At 37.7% G+C, this 16,591-nt stretch overlaps 1 protein-coding gene across 2 annotated transcripts; it reads left to right on the forward strand.

Moving 5' to 3' along the window:
- Positions 1-6,017: 6,017 nt before the first annotated feature.
- ARGLU1 (arginine and glutamate rich 1) lies at positions 6,018-16,314 on the forward strand. Of its 2 annotated transcripts, none has more exons than XM_032680886.1 (4): positions 6,018-6,644; positions 10,437-10,662; positions 13,014-13,097; positions 14,313-16,314. In XM_032680886.1, exons 1-4 carry the CDS (start codon positions 6,289-6,291, stop codon positions 14,475-14,477), a joined length of 831 nt encoding a protein of 276 aa, XP_032536777.1. In that variant the 5' UTR covers positions 6,018-6,288; the 3' UTR covers positions 14,478-16,314. The 2 variants fall into 2 exon arrangements, 1 of the variants encoding a protein (XP_032536777.1); XR_004355654.1 differs by having other exon boundaries at positions 6,035-6,644; positions 10,437-12,586.
- Positions 16,315-16,591: the final 277 nt, after the last annotated feature.

The raw sequence follows: 16,591 nt of genomic DNA on the forward strand, positions 1-16,591 counted from the left end.
TCAGATCAGTAAGAAAGACCTCTACAAGTACAGGTTCTGAGCTTTTGCCATTTTAGTGAGATTTTCTCAAAAACTTAAAAAGGTTTAAAAGCTTCTGTTAAAATGAAACTGTACAATAAAATTGCATCACACCCAAAAGCTTCATTCCTTCAACCTTTAACCTAACAAGTCAAGGAAATTAATTAATTAATCAGCTTGCAAAATGAAGTGTTACTTTTGTGAATACATGAGGCAGAATTTGGCATTCAGAAGACTTCCTGCTAAACTAGCTTGCTTTATGTAGACAGAATATTTGTCTTACACTTTTTAACAAAACATAACTGCTATTTTCTGCCCATTAATATGTACAAGTTTTAGTTTTAAAGTTCATCAATTTGCATGGTGGTAAGAAAAAAAGAAAAAGGTTTCATCTGACCTTTTTTTTAATAAAATTTTAACAAAATAGCTGTTAACATTCAAAAATGCTTCAGGGTCAATTCCCATAAATTGTGGTAGCATTAATTTAATTTTTAAGTGTAAGCAGGATGGTTTTCCCATACCTCCAACCTTGTTTTTATCATAAACAAGTTGCTTCTTGACTACTTTAAAATAAAAGTAATCACTCTCAGTCATTTTCATACTGAAAAAGTGGTACTGCTAGAGATGTTAGTGTGTCTAAAGAAATAGGAGGGAAAAACAGGAAAAATTCTGGTTACAAATAAAATACGCAAAATGTTCTGGATATAAAATGTCCAGAACAGTATTTAAATCAAATACTTTTCTTTTTTTCAAAATTAAGCAAGACTTAGGAATTCATAAAATACACATGCTAACGAGGAGTCACCAAGCCAAGAGGAAATTCTGTACAGAGAGGTGTGGTTGTCGCTCTGTTAAAGCCAAGATGTCTGAGTCAGCACCACAAAGGTGGCATCTTCATCTATTCAGGAGCCAAAAATTGGGAGTCCTCTCCTGAGGCAGTGCCTAAAGTAGCCTTTGAAGAACAGAACACTACTCACTCCTTTTGAAATGCAGCTGCTGTGGGAGGGGGTATGTTATGCAACACCCAAGCAGTTATAGCACCTGCCAAGTTTTGTGCTCTAGCTTTCAAGATTAGCCCTGTCTCTTTTCTCATGATTATGTAACAAAATTCAAAACTAGTCTTTTGAATAGACTGAAATCCAGAGCAACTTGCTCCCGCATCCAGAGTACCACAGACGTTAGCTTACAACCATGTTGCCTCCTGCCTCTGAACATTTATTTTCTCTTAGTCAGATCTGTGAGGACACAGAGGGGGACTTTGCCCTTAGCTCCCTTCTCACTGTACTCCAGCCTAGACACTGGCCTGGTGATTAACATATGGTCATGGGAAGGAAGAGACATTGATATGAATGAGGACACACCTGAATCCCATTTTCCTGCTTGTCCAACTAGTCTAACCACTATGCTAACCACTGAGTCATGAGCAACCTGGTTTTGAATAACAGTGTTCATTGCTACTCTGTTTTCTTATGTTCATGTTTTTGGCTTTATTTTTTTTAAGGAACTATCCACATATCCACATTGGATCAGTCCCTCATGAGGCTTAGATGACACATCAACCCATTTCAGATTGGCTTAAGTCCCTAGTTATACATACCAACACCACAATTGCAACGAAGTCCTTCAGATAAATGAGAATATGCTTACAGAATTAAAGTAGCTCAATGACTGTGCAGCTGCTGAGGAGGGTTGGTTGGTGTCAGTCTTAGACGAAACAAGTCGTAGGTCCATACATACTTATATGTGATCTTAAATCTGCATATTTCATATAGTATCAATGATTTTGAAAAAAAATACTGTGAGAAAAAGGCACAATGATTCATTATGCATCATTATGGTTTGCAGATCAGTGTCTCAAGCTGTGGTAAAAACTTTTATTCACCACTTCTAATAGCATTCAGGAGCTTTTATTTAGGACCTAAATAGATTAGGCAAGGTGAACAAGGCAAGCGAATGAGCATTCCTTCTTTCTTCTATGTAGAAAGAAGAAAGTAGTCCAGACATTAAAAAAAGTGGTTAGTACGCTTACATAAAACAAAAATCATAAAATGTCCTCTGACATTGATAACTAATGTAATACTTAAATTACCACATTGATCGTGATTTGGCCATTTTACTTATTTTCTAAAAATAAGTCCATGTGGGAAAGAAAATAGATATTGTTTTAAATTAATTTGATTATCATATATCCAAACACTAGTCCTGATAACTCATGCTATGTCTTTTTGCATATCCAAATTACAAAACACTTCCAACAGCAGTCTGTGCAGTACTGCTCATTTACAAGTACACGATTATCAACTGAACATACAGAGAAGAGGAAAGGAGTTATTTTAGCTAATAACTATAGTTATGTATACAATCTGCTCAGCCTTTCTGTATAGGTACAATGTGAAAAGCCTTTTCATTTATTTAATTTCTCATTTTACAGGGTTTCCTCTCCACTCTTGCAATTAAACTTTTTTTTTCCCCTTTTTCAACAGTCCTTTGCAGCAGCAGTCTTAATGACTTGTTCTCTCAAGTCTTAGAAAAGATATTTCCCTTTCTGTCAGGTGTTCCAGGCTCCTGTCATGTCTTCCTCACAACTGTTCTGCCACTCTCCTGGATAGTTCATCTCCCTATCTCTGCAGTTTAGCAGCTCAGAACTCCATGGCATTGTTCAAAGAGAAACAAAGCACCTGACCAAAAATGCATAACAAGCAACTTTGGCATTATTGATAACTTCATTATTTTTTATACGTCACCACAGTGACTGATACAAATTCTACATCTGTACAGCTTCTGTGATCTACAGATTCTGTGACATGAATTGCAGCACTGACTCATATTTAAAATTAAAAAAAAAAATAAAAAACCCCTACCTGTATTCATAGTTTCTGACTTTTAATAAACTCTGGTTGAAATATCTGTTTTGAAAGAACCAATACACATTTAAACCACTTTTTTCCCTTACAACAACCTCGTTCTTCTGTGCTACTTCTGCCCTCTTACCACCGTGAGACAGGCTACACCAGATGACAGCAAATTATATACCAAACACCTTATCCTATTATGCTCTTGCTTTCTTCCCCTGCTTACCCTCCAGAGTTCTTTCATTTTAGACCCATTACAAAGATCTTACATCCAGCTGTGCCACACTAGCACAACCCAAAATAATCCACCTTTAATCTCCCAAGATTCCTCTTGACCCAGCTAATGACAGAAGCAGTGGTGTAAGAAAGAGCAGGTACAATCCGGAGATTATGAGAGCACAGTATCTCCATGGTGCTACCCCTAAATGCCTATGGGTTGAGAGGTTTCATATGATGACAGTAGCCAAGGTAAAGAAGGGTGAGGTGCTATAATTATGGCATAATCTGGCTGTCAAATAAGGTATTTTCCAACTCCAAGGCAACAGTTTTAAGAAGCAAATTATGCATTTTAATATACTGAGATATACTAAAATGGAAAAAAAATGCAAAAACACAAGAGTGGATGGAAATCCTGTATAGCTAGCAAACTGTGAAAAAAACCCCACACATGGCATTAAAAACTCAAAAATTCTAGTATTATTTAATCCAGAAAAAAATTGCATGAGTTTAAATATTTAAAACTTTGAAGTGAAACTAACAAGGGAAATTACCATCTTCTTTTTTAATTAACTGAAAACAAGAAATGAAATTATGTAATTATCAAGGCTTTTAAATTTAGTATTTACTAAAAACTTCCTTTTAGTACTGTAATTCCATATCAATTGTAATCACACCTGGGGAAAAAAAACCCTTAAATATTAATATTTTACTACTAATAAGTTGGGAAATATAAGATTATAGAATTAAAAAAATACCCTAATCAAATAACTACCAAGTTTCAAAGTAAAAAAGAAATCATAGACAGAAATGCTTTTCTACTAATTTTTCAGCTCTCAGGAATGTATTTTTAAAGGGGAAAAGGAGCTTTTTCCAGAAGTACCAGAATTTAGTCCTCCTAAATAACAAAGCGAGCAGACTAATGACCTTAACCTAGTACAAGTATTAAAAATCTTCTGCTCTTATTACTTTGGGAGCTTAAAAAAATGAAATGGAGCAATACAATAATGAATTGAAGAAAATTATTTCATTATACCATATTATATAATTCCTTAATTCCACGCAATCCACCATAATGAATTGTTCTCATAAAATATTGCATATTGCACTTTATAGTACTGATGAGTCAATAGAGATGAATAGGAATAAAATTCTGCAGATGAAATTGGTATTTCTTCAGGCAACCAAGCTGCTAAATACAGGTTCTGTTATAGTGATTTACCAAGGAGAAAGCTCAGTTTATGGTAAATATTTTAAAAACTCATTTATACTTATGACTGCAAAATAAGTAGTTCTGCCCCTTCCCTCTGGTATATTCCAGGTCAGGTTTGGTACATCCAATATATAATGTAGTAATAAAAAAATTATGATACATTTTTTAATCAGAACTGTTGCACCATATGAATTTATAAGCTTCAGCACACAATTGTAGCCAAGTTGCTACAGGAATCATGCCAGTTAGAAACTCACCTACCCGCTCAGGGTCTAAAAGGTCTGATTATCAACTTCCTTAGTTACCTGTTGCATGAGCTTCCCAAGGCTAGGGACAAACAAGTGTGGCCAGGGTCTGCGACTCTGGAATTCCTGCCATGCTGGTTTGACCCTATCCATTACACTGCTGTTACTTGCAAAGTGATCTATCAGAAAGATGTTTCCATTTTATTTATTTATGGTACTCATTAGATTAAGTCTGAATTTCAAAATAAGAAAGTCTTCCTTCAAGAAAAATAAGGCAAGTCAATCAAATTAATTAGAAGAAGACCTTTAAGTTAGATTAGATTTTGTCCAGTGACTTAAGGAATGTTTTGCAAACCATACATAAACTTAGTAAAAATATTTACCTATTAAAAAAAAAAAAGGCACCAGTTGTGAAAGATATCAAGGAGGTAAAATTTCTGCTCAAAGTAAAAAGTGAGGTTAACTATCTATAGATTGCACCAGTTTACTGAAATCAAGAATAACAGAATAACACCGGTTCTAAACATTGTTAGAGCAGAAAATTCTAAAAATTACATGGCAGAACTGTGATAAAAACATGCTACAGAGATGCCTACAGAACCACTAGTTCATACTCTCTGCATGACCTGAAGCACTTCCTTTGCCTACAGACTTGTTAATAACAATGGACAATAACGTCTGCATGTAAATACACAATAAATACAGCCAAACCAGACATTCAGTGTGCCACACTGGACATTAGCTACATGGAAACAGACCCCCAGGACCCTGAACATCTCATCAGCTGGATCAGCACAGCTGGATTGATGTTGAAACCAGGATTGACAACACCTCAGGGATGAACCCTGGAACCAGGACTGGTTCTCTCTTTTCCCTTTCTTTTCCTTTTTCTTTCTTTCTTTCTTTCTTTAATTCATGTCTTTCTCTTTAATTCCTCTCTTTCCTTTCACCCCTTACGTAGTAGGTGTAGGAATTAACACAACAACTTCCATACCAAGTGTGTAATTTACTAATAAAACTTCCTGTTTGTTTGTGGGCCCTCTGAGTTTTGTTGTTGCATTCGACCAAATAAGCATTTACGAATCTTAGGCGCTCCCTTCCCTTTAAGGGATGGGTCGCCATAGTGATTCAACAGTGGGATCAGAAAAAATAATTTTCACAATTCGGGGGGGGGCTAACTGTTTTTTCATAACTTCCTGATAGATTCCTTGTGTCCCCTATGTCAAAGCAAAAAAACCCACCAGACCGAAAAAAAAAAAAAAAAGAAAATCAGCTAAAGAAAAAGATGTCAATGCCCCGCTCGGCGTCCGGCCGCGCTGCCCGCGGGTTGCCCGCACACCGCGCGCCCAGCGGCCCAAGGGACCGGCCGGCCGGGGCTCCCCGTCCGAGCGGCGCTTCCCATTGGCTGCCGAACATTGCCGAGTCCTCTCGGGCTTCTCCACCGCGTCGCCCGAGGCGGCGGAAGGGGGGGAGCGGCTCGATCGCGGAGCGGTGCATTGTGGGGCGGGAAAGCAGAGTCGCTGCTGAGCTAGGGCCGCCATCTTGGCTGCGTCCGGACTTGCTCCTGCTCCTGGGGCCTGTTCCTTCTCCTTGCAGCTCAAAGCGGTGGGAAGGGACAGGACGAGGGGCTATATCGGGGGGTGCTGATGCGTGCAGAGCCTCCTCGCACCTCTCTCGGGCGCCGCTAGCGAAAGGGGCGAGGGTGGTCGAGCGGTCGTCGGCGCGGCCTCTCCTCTCCGCCGGGATGGGTCGGTCCCGCAGTCGGAGCTCGTCCCGCTCTAAGCACACCAAGAGCTCCAAGCACAACAAGAAGAACCGGAGCCGATCGCGGTCTCGCTCCCGGGAAAAGGAGCGGGCGCGTAAGCGCTCCAAGTCCCGGGAGAGCAAGCGGAACCGGCGCCGGGAGTCCCGCTCCCGCTCGCGCTCCAACACGGCCCCCTCCTCCCGCCGTGACCGGGAGCGGGACCGCGACCGCGCCTCCTCCCCCCCAGACCGCATCGACATCTTCGGGCGCACGGTGAGCAAGCGCAGCAGCCTGGACGAAAAGCAGAAGCGGGAGGAGGAGGAGAAAAAAGCGGAGTTCGAGCGGCAGCGGAAAATGTGAGCTCCGGGCCTGGGCTGGGGGCGAGGGGGAAGTGAGGGATGGGGGACGAAGGGGGGTGGTCTGTGCCCTGGTGCCTTTCTCTCCGTGCCTTCCTCCTGCGAGAGGGCCGCCTGCCGCTGGGGTACAGGCGTTCGGGCCTTCGCTGAGGCCTAATGAGAGCTGGTTTTCCCGCCATCCGCCCCTTTCCCAGAGCCCGGCTCCCTCAGGTGCGTTCGGAGCCGCCCACTCGGGGGCGAGCCCCCCGCACACCGCCTCCCCAGCGCCGGCTCTGCCGCTTCCCATCCGCCGGCGCTGCTCTCGCTCCTGCGCTGCTCCCAAACTTCCCTGTGCGGCGAGGCCGCGGCACCCGAGGCTTTGTGCTGCACCGCCCGCCCCTCCCCGCCCTGGCGTGGGGTTTCTTGTACGTCGAGCGGAGACATCTGGAGTTGCTCGGCTGAGGGTTTCAAGAAGCACTGTGAAGCTATTATATTAACACCGAGGGATTATTTTCTTGGCAAATGGGATAGTGACAGCCGGTGACTTGTTTTGTTTGAAACCTTGTCCCTTTTCAGTTTACATTGTGGGGAGTGTGGCTATTTGTTGAGTCTGCAGAGATAAATTCTGTTTTAATAAACGTTGGGTATGCACTGATGTTTAGCGGCATAATAAGTTATGAAACAGACCTTTAAGCAGCACAGAGGAGAATGGTTTGAACAGTTGTGATCAGGTGATTCTTCTTCGAATGCTACCCTTGCTCATTGGACCACCTAGACCAGAAATAGCACTTGTTTGTATGAGTGAAGTCAAGTACTCCTGTTAATTCTCAGGTGGAACTTTGAGTTTTATTTCAGCACTATCGTTCTCATGAAATATTACTTGATGTTTAGAAGGCTGAGTGAGCCCGAGTTATCAGTTTCGTGTTTGTTTGTTGATAATCTCCTTTGCTAACTTGAGATTTTGACAGCAATGTTGTCAAAAACTTCCATAGTAACAGGTTAAAATTGAAGGGTTTGGAGATAGTGATCCTAATTTTGTGGTTTATAATTTTATTCAGTACCTAAATTAAAGAAATATTCCATCCATTCCATATCTTCAGTGATGAATTGGAATGTGCTTAACAATTTGAGAATATAGTGAATAGTTTATTTTAGTGTTTCACAGCTGGTTTAGTTCATATGTAAGTACATTTTCTATTTAAGTTAGTTTTAAAATTTTAAAATGCTCATGAAGTCTGTGTAGGAGGAATATGACATTTGAGCAATATTTGCTATTGAAAGTGACTTTCTTCTTCTCGTGTCTGTTCAAATCTTAATACATAGCCTAACTTCTGTTCTTTCCTATAATGCTCATTTTCTGTAAAGGCCTTGCAAGTATGACTTTTTTTCCCCTCAGAAATTTGCTGACATAAAAGTGGTTTCTTTTCTGCAGATTTCATAAAATTAGTCTTCAAGAAGTAAATGCATCATACCAAAAATACTTTTTTACTTTAATGACTTATCTTTTGCTCTGGAATCATCAGTAGGCCAGGATGATAAAGTTATACCTCTGTATGAAATACTGTAAGTTCATGTGATTAAAAAAAAATAGTATAAACTACAGAATAAATCATTGAGATTTATATCTGTGTTTATAATTGAATTTCATTGATAAGGTCAAAGGCATTGTAATATCATCATTGCCTATAAGTGTTAAAAAACACATTTGATTGGTTTAATTAAATTTAAATGGAATTTGTTGGGGTGAGAAGAATGAAACGTATGAGTACATCATCCATTGCTGAGCATATTTGAAAATTTATTTCAGACATGAATGTCATGGGTATTTTTGTAACTATGTACTATCTTTATTCAATTAATTCACTTTTGTTCTGGATTTCCCAATGTTAAACATAAAGCTATGATAGTTGAATAAAACACGAGAATATGAACTTTCTGACAATTTCTTTCTCTAGAACAGCCTCTTAGGTACACTAAGCAGTATTGGTAAAGGACAGTGAGAGTACTCATTTCTGAATAAAACCTCGTAAGAGGAAATGAAAACCTCTTAAAATAAAAGAATATTTAGTATATAAAGGATGTTTAAAAAATTGTCCAGAAAGGGTCATGGCTTGGCAGAGATACTGCTGTATCAGAATTAGGGTGTCGTATTTTTCTGGATGGTGATAGTGGTCTAGGTTTTTTGTTTGCCTTTTGTTGTCTGTTTTTTTCTGAAAAAATCACCTCAAAGTATTTTATGTCAATTTTGGAAAAGTGAATACTGGCCTACTGTGTCCCCAGGTAAGATGGCTGTCTCTTGAGGAATGTAAGAATAAAATTTGTGTTCTCAGGCCGAATGATTGAGTTGAGCATTCCAAAATTTTTAACTGAAGTTAACTTACTTGAGTACACTTCTGAAAAGATGACACGTGAAAAGGGAGAATTGGGAGCCTTTCAGCTCTGTATTTCCCATGCCTGTCTAGATCAGTAGTCCATACCTCGTCATTTCCCAAGGTACATCTTTGCAAATTGTACCTTGGGAAATCTAAAAGTTGGTAAATCCTGTAACTCTTTTTTTTTTAAATTAGTTGTTTTCCAAATAAGATAGATTAGGAAAGGTTTTCCAAATGAGATAGGAAAATGCAAGCGTTATGAAAATGACAGGATATGAAGATATTACAATTGTAGTTGTTATTCTAAATCATGCATTTTTGTCACTAACAATCCAGAAGATAAGTTTTATAAGATTGTTCTGTACTTCACAGAATACTTAAAATGGAAGTTAATGTCAAGTTTAAAAGCAACAGTCTTCTCCACAAAGCCCATAATAATTCCAGATAAATAGCAGTGTGTAAAATAGAGCTATACAGTATTCACTGTTCATCTTTGGATATGTAATTGCTGTTTTGTACTAGTGATTACTACCTGGAATTTTTTTTTCCTACATTTGGTAATTAAACTGCAAATCTAGCTAAACTCTTTGTATCCTTAATGAAAACTTAAAACAGCAGTCAGGCTAAGTGATAACACTGCTGCTAAACAAAAATAAAGACAAGATGTCTGAAAATGTTTCCAAAACTCAGAACATGGAAAGCTGTAGTTCACAAGGATTTATTTAGCGCTTGGTATTGGTATAATTTATTTTGGATAATTACAGTAAGACAGAGTGCTGCAATAAAAAAACTTAAGGAGAGCTGAGGTACTCAAAATGTGATAGGTAAATGATTGGATAACTAGATTACGGGTATACCACTGGAATTCTAGTTAAAATATTCAAATCACAAATTTTATTGCTTCTGTCTTCTATTTTAAGTTACTAGTGATGAGTTTGGTACCTCTGAGGTGGTAACTTTAGGGCAAGATTTTACAGGATGTTATTGCTACACATGGCTGAAAATTGAGACCATTTGAATTCCTAAGGATAGTCAAAGTTGGGTGGGATGTGGATTTTGGTGGGGGGGGTTGTGGTTGTTGTTTTGTGTTTTGGGGGGGGTGTTATTTGTTAGTTTGGGGGTTTTCCCTTTTTCCCCCCTAATTATGATGAAGAAATAGTATGACTAGGTATTCTTAATCTTAGTCTGTTAGTATATAGAGAGATGCTAAGTATGGTATGGGCTGAATGGATACCCTATAGTAGGAACACTGATTGCCTGAGTATTAGTTTTCTTTAAATGTAGGTCAAAATATTCTTTATGTATATAGTTTGTGTATAAGATATAAAACTTTTCAAAAGTTATTCAGTAGCGTGGCTGATGCTGGGTATTGAAGGAGTTCCTTTCAGTGCAAACATTCTTTATTGATTGAAAAGGTAATCCTCACGTTTGCATTTTGTAGTCGTCAACAAGAAATTGAAGAGAAACTGGTAGAGGAAGAAACTGCTCGAAGAGTGGAAGAACTCGTGGCTAAACGTGTAGAAGAAGAGTTGGAGAAAAGAAAGGATGAAATTGAGCGAGAGGTTCTCCGCAGGGTGGAGGAGGCTAAGCGCATCATGGAAAAACAGTTGCTCGAAGAACTCGAGCGACAGCGACAAGCTGAACTTGCAGCACAAAAAGCCAGAGAGGTAACGCTCGGTCGTTTGGAAAGTAGAGACAGTCCATGGCAAAACTTTCAGTGTTGGTTTGTGCCTCCTGTTCGGTTCAGAAAGAGATGGAATACAGCAAATCTAATTCCCTTCTCATATAAACTTGCATTGCTGCGAAACTTAATTTCTAGCCTATTCAGAGGAGCTCACTGATATTTAAACAGTTATTCTCCTAAAACCTGAACAAGGATACTTGATTTTTAATGGAACTGACCTACATATTTCAGAATTGTTTGAAACTTTTGCCATGGCTGCAGGATTTATCAGCAGTCCTTTCATTTTTGGGGAAGGGTATTGAAAAACTTGTAATTATGTATCCTTCATTTGTTTCATGTTTACCTAGACTGTAAGAGGCTTTTGCCTTCAGTCAGGCAAAAAGCAGGGTCCAGCAGTGATCTGCAGTACCTGTCTTTAACAAATAGGTTTCTTATTCTTCATTTTAAAATGAACATTTTCCTTGAGCATACATTGGACTAATTCTGGGACTTCGAGCATAAGCCCATTCACGTCTTCATGAAGGATCTCTGTCCAAATCATTATACCCATTCTTAATAACTACTAACAACTCCTTTTTTTCTCCCTAGAAGTTATAAAAGAGCAGGTTGCCCTTGTCTGAAGTCAAGCTGAACGTGTGACTTGGGTTTTTGGGTTTTTGGATTTTTTTGTTTTGTTTTGTTTTTTTAATCAGCAGCTGGAGCAGAAGCTGAAAATGTCTTTCTGTGAGACAGTAATTTGCTACTAAAGGCTTTGATGCCTGCCTGCACCAATCATTCCAGGATCCAAAAGTTTCAAAACAAACTTCAAACTGTAAAGGAAATCTGTGCTAAATAGTCATAAGTGTTGAATGCTTTTTTCATTCTCTACCTCCTACACAGTTTATTTTAAATTAATATTTTGATTGGCTTACAGAAGGAGAGACAGTAGCAATGCAGCTTTCCCCTTCATACTAAATGTGACTTGTCAGTTACATAGTATCACTTAATTAAATGAAAACAAATGGAATGCTGATTTACAGTAAATATTAAAAATATTAAATTATACTTTTTTTGCAAATTCAGACTTTAATATGAGAGAGTTTACATTGAATTTACATGTTCATAGTCAGAAAATTCTTCATATATAGATAGAGATTTTCATTTGATCAGATGGATGACTCTTTTTAAAAAGTATTTTTGCTATTGTCAATATCATGTGGAGAAGTCTAATCAGTTCTTTGTAACATATAATAAACCTCCATGCCTGGAGTGAAGTGTGCTAGCTATAGTAGCTCGTTACTAGTCATAGTAAGAAGTTTTCATATGCTTGCTTTGTTCGTATTAACTTTTTTTTCTTACACAGACACAAACCTCTGGCTAACTTTAAATCCTCCAAATATTAAAATAATTTGGATATATATTATGTGAACTGAAACACCTCAAAAACTTTCACGCAGTCTTCATATTTGAGTTGCATAACAGAGTTCCATAAAATTCACCAAGAAAACAACAATTACAAGGCTTTATTTCCTGATCTTGCCTTCCCTGGACTCCTGAATTCCAAGTTCATACTGCAAACGACAGTTTCAGCTGTCTTAAAATTGTCAAAATACTGAATGTTAAGTCCATTCTCCCCATGAAAGAAGCCCATAGCTCCATGAAGTATGGATTACCATTTGTATTTTTCACTAACAGTAAATGTATTTTTCTTATTAATTGTTTGCCTTAGGAATGATTTACATATTTTTGTTCCTTCTTACCATAAACATCTGCATTCCTCAGCTCAGCCTTCCTTGTATGTTGTTTCTTTATAAATGGTTGAGCTGCTGATGCAGGTATTGCCAAGCTAACAGTACAAATCATTTTAAAGAGGAAGCTGGCGCGTATGGCAGCCGAGGAGCACACTCTGCAGGACACTGGACAAGACAGTAAATATTCAACTTTTAATGCTGATTAAAGGAGTATAGGTAAAGAATACGTAGGTATACTTAATTGGTGAGACAAACTATTCACTTTATTTATATTTTCTATATTACTTTTTAATTTGGTAAATACTATCCAGTTTTTGTAGTTGTCCTTGTTGATTTGTGTGATATTAAAATTCTAGTAATAAATTGTCAGGATTCTATGATTAGGGAGGGTTTAGTTGGTTGCTGTTTGGACTGGGCGGGATGATTTAAATTGAGTAGTAGAAACCAGTTTTAGTGGCTGCACAGTTTACCATTGTGAGACAAAATAGGTGGCTGTAAAGCTGCCACTTTAAGTCAGTTCACAAAAGAATTCTGAGAAAGATTAGTGAACATGCAGAAATGAATATTTTACTTTACTAACATCTTGCCCTGTCCTCCCCTTTAGGAAGAAGAGCGTGCAAAGCGTGAGGAACTAGAGCGAATACTGGAAGAGAATAATCGAAAAATTGCAGAAGCACAAGCTAAACTGGTATGTGAAGATGTAGATAACCATTTTGTAGGGAAATACAGGTGTCTGCTAGATTTGAAACACAGTTGAACAAATCCACGCTTTGTAGAGTTTAACTTAACTATTGCTGGTTGTATCAGTAGCATTGCTCTCCTTCCCCTGAGCATAAAAGACCAGATCCTTAGCAGTAACACTATAGTTTGGATGCAGTTAATTTAGAGGGAAATTGCTGCCTTCAGAATTTAAAAAGTCCGTTTTAACTATAGCTCGTGGGGAAGGTTGAAGTAAGTTTGCAGACATGTTCAGCTTCAAATGACTAATTCTGTTTCGTTGAGCAGGACAAGTACAAACTGGATTTGAGTCGAGTATAACGTTGATGTAGAAGTGCTGAAAGGGACTTTCAGCATAAGCTTAAGATGTCTAAGTTAGAAAAGTCTAGCATATGTTGGTCTTCAAGACCATTTAATCAGGTGCCTGCCACATGAAAATATTTAATAAGATTTAGCTGATTCTAATCATTTGATGATAAGCCAAACTAAGTGTCTTCTAAGTCCTGATTGAACTCTATCAGTTTCAGTTGCCCAGGTAATTACACCTCTTTCATGTAAAAAGGAGGCTTCTTAAAACTCTTTGCTTGAACTACACCTGCTTTAGATCTCTTTCTGTTTTACCCTTTTCTCAACCTTATATGGTCGAAACAGGACATAAAGGAAATTTAAAGTATGAACTGATGTAATGAACAAAACAAGCACCTTTAGAAGACCACTGGAAGAGTTGTAAGAACCATTGGTCAGTGTAAGGACTGACTAGTTACAAATCAAGTAAAGATGGGTTTGGATTAGGAGGGGTTTTTGGATGGGTTTTGGAGCAGGGAGACGTCTGCTTGAAGATGTGTTACTTCATTGTGCCTGCATTTTACACGTCGGGATATCTTTAGATATCTGTTGTCTTCCTTAATTAAAGTGTTGTTTGCACAGCAGTGCTGAAAAATATGACATGTAAGCACTCAAGATTTCAATACATTAGCTGTAGGAAGTTCTCAATGTTTCTTATAAACTCAATTCAAATAACCATTTTATAAATAGTTTCACTGAAACCAACTATGGCATCTAGCTCAGGCAGAACTGCTTACATACCTATGCAGGATTGGACCTGTTTGGAAGTTAATATGGACTTGTAAATTGCTTTTATGACTACAAAATATGCTGGCCTAAATTTTATCATTTTCTTATATAGGCTGAAGAACAATTGAAAATTGTTGAAGAACAAAGAAAGATTCATGAGGAGAGGATGAAACTAGAACAAGAGAGACAACGTCAGCAAAAGGAAGAGCAAAAAATTATCCTGGGCAAAGGAAAGTCTAGGCCAAAACTGTCCTTCTCCCTAAAAAGCCAGGATTAAATTTCAACTCTGAACTCCTAAAAGAAAAAAAAAACAAGAAAAGGAAAACAAAAAAAAACTTTGTATGGTAGCTTCATGTTGAAGTGTTTTTGGTTTTTTTTTCTTCTCAATTTTTTTTTGTCTTTTTTGAAAGTTGGAAAGTTAGCTTGTTCTAATAGGGGCTGTGCTCTGCAATTCTTATTTTTTTTTAAACTTCCATTAAGTTAAACCCTTATCAGATCATCATTGCCTTTTAGAGCATAATCTGTTTTCATGAATTTTGTTTCTGTATTGGTGATCTGAAGCAAGTCATGTCACTTCATGAATTGTGGATGATCTAATAAGGTTTTACTGACCTACTAGTCAGAGTTTGACTCTGATAATTGACGGAACTTTATACTGGGTATTGCTGACTTTTAATGTTTTTTTTTGAAGTCAGTAAATACATGAGTAAATTGCCATAGTATTACTGGACCTCTGCGGTTTATTGTTAAATCAGTGTCCTATGATACTGTCCCGTTGTTGCGCTTGATGTTCCTGATACAGGTAAGGAAATAGTTTGTCATTTCTGCTATGAATACATAGAGAGCAGTATTGTCTCTGTTAGATTTGTTTTTATTACATTGACAGCATTCAACCAGCGTTCCCCATTGTGTAAATAAACCAATTTGCCGAATAAAGTGAAAGTCTTAAATTCATATGTTTAAGTAAATTTTTTTAGTACACTTCTATAAACAGCTATAAGAGTGACAATTCACATTATTAAATTCAAGACTATAGTGGTATTTTTTTAAATTTTGCTTTAAACTATTGTGGCTTCTCCTACTTATAATGCAAAATTACACACAGTAAAAAAATCCCTGCAGTTGTGAATGTTTTTGATGGCTTCTGCTGTTTTTATGAATGTTGGTTTTTATTCTGACAGAGACTTATTTCAGCTGTAGTATCATGTTTAAACGGCTGTTCGGCTTACTGCACTCAGACCGGTACTTCGATATCTAATCCCCTTCGGTTCACCTCATAATATAGTATATTGTGTAAGTTAAGGTCATTACCAAATAATGAATCTGATGGATCCTCAAGGATTTAAAATTGGAAGTTTTTTCTCCCAAAGGACTGGACTGGCTAGTATACTTGAAGTGACAAACAGAAAGTGAGACTCTGTCTAAATATATTGTTTTAGCCAGAAAGCAACTGTTATTCATATACAGATCTTGAATATTATCCATTTATATATACAGGTTTTATTTTGAAAAATGAAACTACAGATTGAAAACTATATATAAATCCCCTTTTTGTATATAATTCTTCTACCAAAACCTGGATTACTATAGCTTGTCCAGTTCTAAAACTTTCTTTTCCTGTCAGCGTGCAACATCTGTAGTAACCATAAAATGAAAGTTACCAATAGTTGCCTGAGCATTTGAATGTCACTGGACAAAGTCGGAAGTAATTCCTGATATTCCCAAAGGGTCTGTTTCTGTAGATTTGGCAAATTAAATGTGGGAGCAAGTTGAGTGTGCCACTGAAAGCAGTATTCAACGTGCTTTGTATGAAACTGGGGCTTGGGGGACAGACTGATGTGTATCACTTTGTCCAGCATGTCAAGAAAATGTGAAGATGGTAAAATACCTACACTATTATTGTACTTAAATTTGCCTATATATTGTATTACAAAAGAAGGTTAAAAGTTGCTTAATGCATAAAAACAAAAGCTGAAGCCAAATAAATCATGTACGTGACCTGTTGGCAGGAGCAGGCTGTATTTAAAGATCAACTGATACCTGTATTTCTAAAACAGAAAACATCCCCTGTTCCCTTATGAGAAACAAGCTATTAAAAGTCAATACTCAAAACAGACCTATGCAGTTTCATTTCCTCTTCTAAAAGCAAGAAGCTAAGTAATCATGTGTGCAGCTGTGGTATCAAGCATTTTGTTCTGCATCACATAATTTGCTGCTAAATAGCAACTTTTGTTCTCCACATATAACATTGTGTAGGCTTAGATGTTACAAGGTTATTTTCAATCACACCTCTAGGGCTTTCTTGGACAAAATGCTCATTCCTAATGAGATTGCCCATTCTGCCTTTCTCCATTTCATACCTGTTTCTCTTTCCCCTGCCCTCAAAAAACA

This window comes from Chiroxiphia lanceolata, chromosome 2 (assembly GCF_009829145.1).
Source record: "Chiroxiphia lanceolata isolate bChiLan1 chromosome 2, bChiLan1.pri, whole genome shotgun sequence".
Taxonomy (NCBI): Eukaryota; Metazoa; Chordata; class Aves; order Passeriformes; family Pipridae; genus Chiroxiphia; species Chiroxiphia lanceolata.